The 10,623-nt window shown below is 31.2% G+C and overlaps 1 protein-coding gene across 3 annotated transcripts in view; it reads left to right on the forward strand.

The window, feature by feature from the left end:
- LOC109543195 (ankyrin repeat and death domain-containing protein 1A) overlaps nt 1-10,623 on the forward strand; it is a 46,165-nt gene that overhangs the window by 28,402 nt on the left and 7,140 nt on the right. For all 3 annotated transcript variants that reach the window (XM_019912774.2, XM_048668346.1, XM_019912775.2), the window contains 3 exons: nt 2,064-2,261; nt 4,002-4,100; nt 6,613-6,711. In XM_019912774.2, coding sequence (XP_019768333.2) covers nt 2,064-2,261; nt 4,002-4,100; nt 6,613-6,711 — 396 coding nt within the window. The remainder of the gene's footprint in view (nt 1-2,063; nt 2,262-4,001; nt 4,101-6,612; nt 6,712-10,623) is intronic.

Consider the following 10,623-nt stretch of genomic DNA (forward strand, 5'->3'; position numbering starts at 1 on the left):
TAATTTAAGCGATTCATTATTGTTTTGTGCTTTGTGTGATAATATAGTTCTTGTTTTCATAGCCTACTACACATTTTTTATCCTCTTTTGAAGTTTTACGGCAACAAAAGGAGAAAAACATACAAACAATTATGTTGTAAAATTCAGGAAAAAAATACGGATTTTAAAAGGCCCACAGCCAACTATGATTGCCATTTAAAAACCATAAGTTTATTTTTTATCTCGTAAATCAAGTTGACTATGATAACGAGTGCTAGTTTATTGGATTCAACGCAAAAAGTTGTACTCAGGGCAGTTTTAACTTTTTTTCTAAGTTAAGCAGTTTACGTAATAAGTGATAATTAAAAAAGTGTTGATTTCTTGTCTTTTCAGGATATTTCACGAACCAAGTCGGGTACCTAAATTTTCAAAACCGTAATGTATAGGCAATCGAATTCTGCGCAATTTTGCCCATTTAACGGCTTCTCTATCTTTAAAAATGTAGAAGTTACTCATACAAAGATTCAGAAAATGGCCACCCTGTATACAGGGTGATTCAAACATAATTTTGGTAAATTTAGGCATCGATTGAAGAGCTCCGAAATTGCATTGTTTCGGATATGGGGAGCGTCGAAATAAAAAGACATTCTTCACATTTTTGAACCCTTTATCCGATTAAAGTAAAATTCGGAATAAAAAACACCTCTAAATACTCAAAATTTTCTCCTAAAGTGTATTTTGTGTGCGACCCTCCTTCTCATTTATTTCAAAATCTCAACAGCAAAAGTGTATTTCAATAAAATACCTGCATCGGTTTATTCATCGATTCAATTTGTAACTTTATATATCTTGGATTTTTTGGCATTTCATCTTGTTTGTCAAATATTTAATGAAGTTCTAGACAATGTAGCGCATCATTCACCTAAATTTAATTTGACGTTACAGCAAGCCAGCGAAACTCACAAAGAATTATGTAAACTAACCTTTATGCAGAATATTTATTATTCCTTCTAAGTTTTTGTGTTCCGAATTTGAACTTAATCAAATGAGAAAAAATTAAAAAAAAATTGCATCATATAGGAAAAAAACATTCTACTACTTCTACTTCTAAATAGGAATATTCTAACCTGTTCCTTCGATTACTCAACTTATCAAAATTAAGCCTGAATCACCCTGTTTTTGAGAAAAATCTGGACTTTCAATTGAAAAACAACTTGCCTCATGATGACCTATGAATCAAATACTACAAATATTCTGTTTTCTAAAGTCTTCAATTTTAAACCGAACTATTCGACTTCCTTTGGAGATTTTTTTTACCAATTTGTTAATCACTTTTAAGCTGAGTCACCATTAGGACGTGTTTCGTGCCTATACAGCGATCCTTATATATATTCTTATATAGTTAATTTATAAATTCTTGGGGATGTCGTCCGAATTGGGAAATTTGAGTTTAAGCTAGATGTACACCCATATCCAAAATGTTAAACTTCTTTATTTTCCAACGTTTCGGCAGTGCTGTGGTGCCTTCCTCAGGGTTACAGATAATGAATTAATTAAGACATGATTCCATGTCAGCACAAAAACAATCCAAAACACATGTCACGGTACACAAATTAAATTTGTTGGTCACACGTTAAAAATTTGTGGAATTTAAATTAAAATAAAAAAAGAGATAATGTCGACTCCATTCCTCCACAGCCAGAATAGTCAGAATCGAGCTCTACCATACTCATCAATTGAAGATAAACCCAGAGGTTTATTGTAATGCACCCTGTTACATGTGAAGAAAACCAAGCAACACATCTTCTTATTGCCAACAATTAATAATAATAAAAAACTTTTAAGCTTTGCATAATGGTTTACAATATAATCGTTTGCCTTGTGTTGAAATTCTCCTCAAATAATCTAAGTAAATAACTCCATCATCCAACATCCCAAACTCGCATACCTTTTTCCCAATTTTACTACTACCTCTCATTAAAATGCATTAAGGCTGAAAATTGAATCACTTCGGTCTCATAATATATTCAGTAAACGACCATAATCTGAGGAGTTAACGCACATTTCACTTAATCTTTATTTAGGAAAATAAATCTGCTCTTCATGAAGCGTGTCAGGGTGGACATGTAGAAGTGACTCAAATGCTTCTGGCCAGAGAGGCCGCTATGGAGGCTCGTGATAATCAAGAAAACACTCCCTTACATGTAGCTGTTCAACATCAGCAAAATCAAATAGTGCAAATTTTACTAGATAATGGTGCTGATCCTGATTGTGAAAACCAGGTAAGGGAAATTGGCTGCATTTTGTTACGTAAATTAAATTTGTTATAAACATGCTAAAAAATGCTTAATTGCAATAATTTCAACTGCAGCAGAAATTCACTTTATTTAAAACGTTGTAAAACAATATGTTATGCAATTTAGTATCAGTTATAACATTTCAGAGTTTAATTAAACTCGTATTTTACGCACAGTATAAATTTTGCATTCGATATTTTTTATTTTTATGGAATGAGTTCATCAGCAGTCAATAATATTTTAATTCGAGATCCAGTTCAAGAGCAAAATCAATACGTTAGGGGCCATTGTTAAAAATGTCTTGTTTTGCATTTAATAAAGTCGTGTTTTTATGAAATTTCTGCCGAAAACGTAGCCCTAAATTGATTTAAACCCAAACTGATCAATCGACAAAAAAGCGACATTTCAAAAAAATACTCTAATCCTATCAGCAACCGTAAAAATCGCCCAGTTAAATCAGCAAATTTACTTAAAGATTTATCTCTAATACACCATTCAGAAATAACAAGCTTCACTTTTCTCCGATTTTTTTTAATTTTCTTAACTCAACTTCATCTCCAATAACCGAAGACATTATTCTATAACGATATATCTGTAAAATTGGATCGGAACTTCTGGGTGCTTAGAAGCCACAGCTGAATTGGACCTAGCGAAATGTACAAACAATTATATTTTCCAACAAGAATTCTATTCAAACTGTCATCAATTTATCCAAACCTGTAGTAACTCTATGGTCTCATATTAAATGGAGGAAATTTCCGCACAATTTATAAACACACATAAAATGGCTTAAATTGTCGAGTAAACCAACAAAAACACCTCAATTGCTTTCCAATAAAATCAATATCCAAAGGATAACAGAAGCTAAATGAAACTAGATACCACAAACTGAAATTTCCTTGTTTTTCTGTCTGGGACGGCACATATTATTTCATGTATTTTCATTATTTTAACGTTTAATTGTCATACACCTGCACCCTTCTCGAATATAAAAAATGTACAATCTTTCCTGCTGGCTCGTTTGGCTAATATTTACATTGTGGAGCTTTTGTTATTGATTACCCATTTCCCTTCACCAGTTTACAAACAGTGTGAATTGAATTTTGTACATTATGTTTTGCGTTAAACTTGAGTTTAGTTAATTATTAAGCCGATGTTTGTATTTTTCGATGCATGTAATACTGTTGGCATGAATGAATTAAAATTTTAATTCATTTGCTGAAGTAAATCAGTGAAATGAATCAAAACGGATCTAGAATAACCATTATTTAGTGTAGATAAATCACAAATTACTATACTGTTTAGGTCTAAATAAATAATTTTACTACCGCGATTAAGTAAATAGGCAATCAATATTTTATAACGTATAAAGTTTTAATGTACATCATTAGGGGTCATGGCAATTGAAATAATGGTTCGAACGGTAATGGCCCTTCCATTATCAGAATATTAACAAAACATGGGTTTTGTTCCATCCACATTCGAAGACTTCAAAATGTAGCGTTAAAAAAATTCTTGCAAAGTATCTAATAGCTAATGCATAATAGCAAAAAGTGACACCGGACAGTAAATAATGTGTAATTCGACTTATGGGAATACTAAAAGGTGAAAGGTTAAATTGTATTATTTAAAAGGTTATCAAGATAATATCATGTAATTTGGGTTAAAGTACAAAACAAGTATTATATTTTGTATAATGAATAATACAAAAAATATCCTTTTTAGAAGGGTAATACACCGGTGCACATAGCAGCCAGTCTAGGAAGCAAAGGAATATTGAACTCGCTATTGCAACATGGAGCGTCTTTAGCAGTACAAAATCAGGTAATCAAAATGTTTAAAAACACTCAGATTCTTTCCAGAGTTTTAATATATTTTATATAAACACTCTTTGCCGCAATTTATAGATATGTATAATATATTAATAATCTAAGGTTTATTATATATTTTTATGCATTATTTAAACACGGTACTTTTTGCCTTCTAAATATATAATTGGAATAAAGTTTTGCTTTCCCTAAAACATATTCACTTCCGATAATTTCTACATTTACTATGTGTATAAAAGATATATTAAACGCATAAACGTGACAACGCTATATTAAAATCTGCTCCCCATTATTTTTACAAGGTCATTTTTTTAAGTGTTCTACTTCGATATTTTTTTGTGAACTTTCAGAAATGTTTAGGAAAATATGTTATTTCGTTGGTACAAAGTGCCGATAAATRCGCAATTTTACAGTTGCAGCAACTTTTCCAGCTTTTATAAATAGTAATTTATATTTAAACACCAAAATTATACAGAGCGTTCGATGGTAACATTTTTTTTTCGGAATATATAGCGTTTTCAAAATATTTTTGACTCTACTAGAGATATTTTATATCTAGACACAGTTAATAAATATAATTATTTTACCATAAAAATCAGGTAATTACAGCCTTAGTAGTGGCTTTGACTCTTATATTTGCAAAGACATAAACAACCGTCTTTTTTATAAATATGTTATATTTTTCAAAAAAAACGCCGCATATCAGACCGTGACTTTAACGTGCTTTTATGTTTGAAATTAAACGAAAAAGTTAAACATAATTTTAATGTACAAGAAACCATCATTGTGAAACTTTAATTTCAGTTAATATTCTTAATGAAAAATGTATGGATCCTCCGGTGTTGATGGTGAAAAGTTTTTCAGTAAAAAATTATATTTTTTTGCATTATCGGTAGAATGTTTTGACATATTTTAATGGTAAATTCTCGAGGGCCTTGAGTGTAAAAAATTACCACAACTTTTAAGTTGGAAGCTGGAATTATTTAAAATATTTTTGGTGATGCTTTAATATTTTTTCAAGATTCTTGTGCTCTTTGCAAAATCCTATAGTATTCAGTTAATGCRCAAAAAAAGTTTCTTCACCATTTACGAATGTTAAACGAATCACAATCAGCATTTTTTTTTCCTAAAATTGACTCCACCACAAATTATTTTCGCAAAACCTTAAAACTTTCATCATTTATTAGAAAACGCTTGATAGTTTAATGTCTTAATGTTATTAAATAGCAAGAAAACAGAAGAAAATTGTTTGAGCAAAAAATGTGAATGCTACAAGATTGTATCAGGAGCACAGAAATAGCGGGAAAGGGTTAAGGTCTAACTGAATTAAAAAATGAATTAATTCGACCCACCAACGAAAAAGTTCTGATATATTTCATAACAAGACTCGCAAGAATTAGCCAATGTGAATGAGCGGAGTAGTTTCATAGAAATATGAGTCGAATCCACAGAAATTTAATTAAAATCCATCTGCCCCGAATCCTCTCAATATTGCAAACAATTATTTTTTGAAGAACTTTGTCCATCAATAGCGGACTAGCCAGGCATTCGTAAGTTCAAGACAAGGCAGAAGACAGATCGTCTTCTTTTGAACCAAATAATGTTCCATTTTACCAAACCATGTTGATCATATTCTTATCAGACACCCAGTAGAAAAATACATTTTTTATTAACATTCAGTACATTCTAAAAATAACTGAACCATCTCAAACGGTTTAAAAAAATGCAGTCATTTGCCTTTTGTTCCTAAACTAATACACGCAGTATTTTTTTTACAAAAAATTTTTGGACCAGATGTCAAAAAGCCTGTCGAATCGAAAGACCCTGTATAAATATTTTTGATAATATTGAGAAATCTACTAAAAAGTACTGAAATGTAAAAAAGCTACCCTGTCAGTCAAGAATTTAGGAACCTAATTAATTTATACTCTAAAGCATTTCAGTTCTCCTTAAATGTGAACAAAACACTTTATATCGAAATAAATCCCCAAAATGATTGTCTGTGCTCCAAACTTTTATCAACACAGCCACAGCAAACGCACTTGGCACATATTTACGCAGTAATTTCAAGCTTATTTAAAGGAGCTACAGCAGACTAAATAAAGTGCAAAAGCATACCGAAATCAATTGAAAAGCTATACAAAAGAACAAAGCAAATATAAGAGCGTGAAAATCGAAACCATCACGAGGTAAACACAGAAGCGCGAAAATGAAAGATCAACAAGTAAACGCAATCATGGAGAGCAAATAGCTCTATAAGCATATTAAAGATACCTCATCCGTCTCAGCTAATTGAAAAAATAGCCGAACATAATACAAATAATTTGATTTATTCTCTAACGTATTTAATAAAACTTCACTCAGGCAATTTCAATAAACGTTAGGAAACTTGCACATTTGCTTGAACCCTTAGCACAAGTAGGTAAGTAGATACCCTCTTCGGGTCAGCTTTTGTTATTATAAACTATAATTTCCGCACCTATTCCCTAAGTTAAATATTGTTTCAGAGCGGTAATACAGCCCTACACATGGCTTGCCAAGCAAACGAGGCCGAGACTGTGGAAATTCTGATAAATAAAGGAGCTAATCTTAACTGTCTGAATAAGGTAAGGAGACCGCTATTTATAATAATACAAACATGGAGAAGTTAGGTAAACCCTCACGAATTTAATAGTGTTTTATGTCGGCTCGTATGCTTTAACCAGACCTCCGAGCTTGATTCTAATCCAATTATAAGGAAATTCATCATATTGTTCAGCCAAGGACAGGTCTCTGATGGATTACAATACTAGGAAAATTGAATTAGTTTTGTATTAATTAATAAACACATGGGATGTGCGAAACATCGTGCCTTCAGAAAGCTGATTAATTACGTTTACCAGAGCAAACAAATGTAATTTCTTATTATGGAGAGAAACAGGTAAAGCTTCATGGAGGAAGTTAATATTGGTGGAATTTGTTAAGAACCGATAGAATTATTTTTATGTCAATAATCAGTGGCGCTTCAGATTTGCTGTGAAAATTATAGTTTTTTCCAGTGGCGTATAAGTAAGGAGGGAAACCCACCCGCTACCTTAAAAGCTCCACGTCGTAAAGTGTGTAAAAAAGTTCAATCACTTCTAAATGTAAACGGTTTCTAACATATCGGTAAAAACTAAAAATAATTTAAACTTTTGACACCCTGTATCTCGCAAACAAAATTGGGAAAGGAAAAAAGGTGCTTTTTTAAGAAGAACCTACACTTTTCGGCCAGGACACTTATTAAGAAACACTCTGTATAAAGCATAATAAAAAATAATTACAACTTGATTTTTTCGTTAAATAAGTTTTGGACACGGCTTACCTTTGGCTTACTACCAGAAGCAATTAAATTTGTTTAACTCTTCGGCGTCTTGAAGGTATCAAAATTTAACGACTTTCTCAATGCGCTGGTTTTGTATCATACTTTCGTAATTTTTCTAAACCTTTGTAATGGTAAATTCTACATTTAAACCATTAATTCCAAAATTTTGTCAATTTAGATTGCAAAACTCAGGCACGTGTTTAAATTCTAGAAACATTTAAGAAAAATAAAAAATTTTGCATTTCAACTTAAGAAAAAAGTAAAACCTCCGTATTATAGATAATTTTGTGTATAAACAAATAAACTACAACGTATTGACAGGAGACGAGTTTCGTAATTTGTAACTTTTTTTCGGTTTTTAATTCTTATTTTACTGCGTGACAAAAAACATCGGAGCCAATTTTGTCGCCTCTCTAAAAGTGTGTATTTAATTTATTTTTGATTGATTAGGTTCTTATTACTTATTGTTGAATAATTTGGTTTTCTAACTTTCTTCTATAGAGTCTGTACTAATACAGCAAAATAATTTTGAAATAAAAAGAAAGTGGTAGAACTTTAGTACAGCTTAATTGATAAATATTGCTCCTTCAAAGTTTAGCCTGAAAATATGTCCACATATCATTTAAATGCAGCATATATGGTTTAAAACTTAAACCTGAAGTCTCGAAAGTATGTTGGATCGCGGTGAAATTCTCTATTTTGTGGATACTGAAAAGTAACAAAATGCAATTAAATTTATCCGGTTGTTCCTCATAAAGTATAAAACAGGACATGAAAGCAAAGGCTCCTTAAAGTTAACCTTTTAAACGAATTTGTCGAATCGTTGTTGATAAACCTGAGGCCATTGAATTCAACATAATTATCAATAATATAAAAAAACAAACAGCATTTTTTTGAAATGTTCCTCATGTTCTTTGATTTGATCTGCGAGAGTTTACCTTGAGTTGTATTAAGAGTAAACACACAAAAAGGAGATTTGCATGCAACACGGGTTCTTGCTCCAGATATTTATATAGAATGTTTTATATTTTGTAATTTAAATACAAATGCAAGCAAAAATAATTGCCTCTCAATGTTGTTTTGACACAGACTGCCCACGAACGCGGCCGCTACACAAAAATAAGCCAAATGTTGATTTCGGATGTCAGTATTTTTCACTTTTGCCCGCAATCCGTCCTCATTTACAGCCTTTTCTGACTAAATCCGATTAAATATTTGCTGCAGATTTAACATTGACTAATTGATCGCAAGTAGATTTAAGCCCATTGAAGCTGACTGTAGCTTATACTGCTTAATAAATGAATAATGAGGGCTATTACTACTCGAACCGTAGGCCAGGCTTAATCATACCGTACAGTAGAATAGCAATTATTCAAGAATATGGTAGAAATACTTTATCCACGAGGACTGGAAAATATAAAGATTAAAGTTGAGTTTATTCTAACACTGGAATCGGTCAAATTTCTGTTGCTTCCAATTATATGTTGCTAATATAATTTAAATTATTTTTTGTGGCAACGATCATCACTGGTAGTTGCGTAACATGCGCCATTATACCTCAAAACTCAAACAGGTTGGTAATTATATTGTTTATACTTCAGTTTTTAAAGAATAATGAACACAAGTTTCAATGGTGGTGTATAGAAGTATTTTCTAGTACTAACTTGAAAAGTTATTATTATTAGACCTCAACAGTTTCAAATAATCAGTTACTACTTTGTGGCTCAATAATCAATAAGACACTTGATGGATGTGTGGTTTGGAACAATAATAAAAAATAAACATTGGCTACAATAATGATTTGTCTTTCTTATGTATATTTGTCATCAGAAGAATCAATCATAAAATTGTCTTTTCAAAAAACAAGTTTATATTTTACTTCACTTTTCCTTCAGCCTAAAAAAGCCGTCGTTTCCTTAAAATGAGCAAAAACATGTTTATTTTTCTAACAGCAAACTTTTTTTTTCATGTTTCTTATTGATTTTTTTCGATCGCTACTTGGACGCTACTTCGATCACCTAATAACTGAATCAGTTAACAAATTTATTCCCTTATTTCACACTCTATTCAGTAGCTCAAACTTTGATTAATTATAATAAAATAATTATTAAAATTATACATAGTCACTTTTACAACCTGCGCAATAAACTGCTCAAGAAAATCACACAGCCAAATTTGCCCTAACTTAGAAAGTGGATAAAATACGATTACTTCAGGCGATTTGATTTCTATTTGAAGCTTTATTTAGCCAGATTTGCTTTTTAGTCGTCAATGTTTTTGCAAAAATTGAGCAACTCAAATACAATTTATACAGGGTGACAAATGAAAAAAATAAATATCGGAAAGTTTTGCATCGTCCTAGTTGGACAAAAATAACGTTTTTTGCGACTTCTACACCAAAAGTTTAAAGATAAACCAAATAGCTCGAAACGGTTTTTGACTTATTCGGACAACAATTCTATTTTCTATGGGATAGTCTCAAAAAATAATATTTTAAATCTGGCAGCGATAACTTTTCTGCTCTTAGTTCAAGTCAAACTTTTAGCTTAACACGAGTCTTAAATTTTGCTAATCGGTTTGAAGGAAAAAAATTATCACCGCAATACCAAAAAATAATTAAACAACATGAGCCAAAAATTTAAAAACTTTTTTTCATATGCGACGGCTATCTTAATGCTTGTGATATTGAAATACAAAAGAATATAATCTAAAATATAATCAATTAAGTAGAATGATCTAATCAATATGAGTATTGGTATAATATATTTTCAACATGTGAAACAAGCTGGATTTTGGAAGTTGAAGTTGAGTTGGCAACAAGTTGGATTTCTATATAGATAAATATACGTAATTTGTATGGAAAAAATCACACATTTTTTGTAATCTTATGAGGAGTTAGAACAGAGGTTTAATAAATTAAACCTGGCGTTTGGAAGTGTAAGCTTTAAAATTAAGTGAAATATAAAAATTTTGAAAAAATAAGACGGAGATCGACAAAAATATATACTTGAGACACACTGCTAAAATAAGAAACAGGCCAAGATGTAAAACGCATGAAATTGATATGAGCAGCTTTCGGAAAGCTCGAACACATCCTGAAGAACAAATCCCAGTTATTTTACAATACATTCCTTCTGCCTAAATTTTTGTATATTTTGGGAAGACTCAGGTCAAA

Source organism: Dendroctonus ponderosae, unplaced genomic scaffold (genome assembly GCF_020466585.1).
Source record: "Dendroctonus ponderosae isolate FM_Combo_2020 unplaced genomic scaffold, Dpon_F_20191213v2 Dpon_F_20191213_7, whole genome shotgun sequence".
NCBI classification, from domain to species: Eukaryota; Metazoa; Arthropoda; class Insecta; order Coleoptera; family Curculionidae; genus Dendroctonus; species Dendroctonus ponderosae.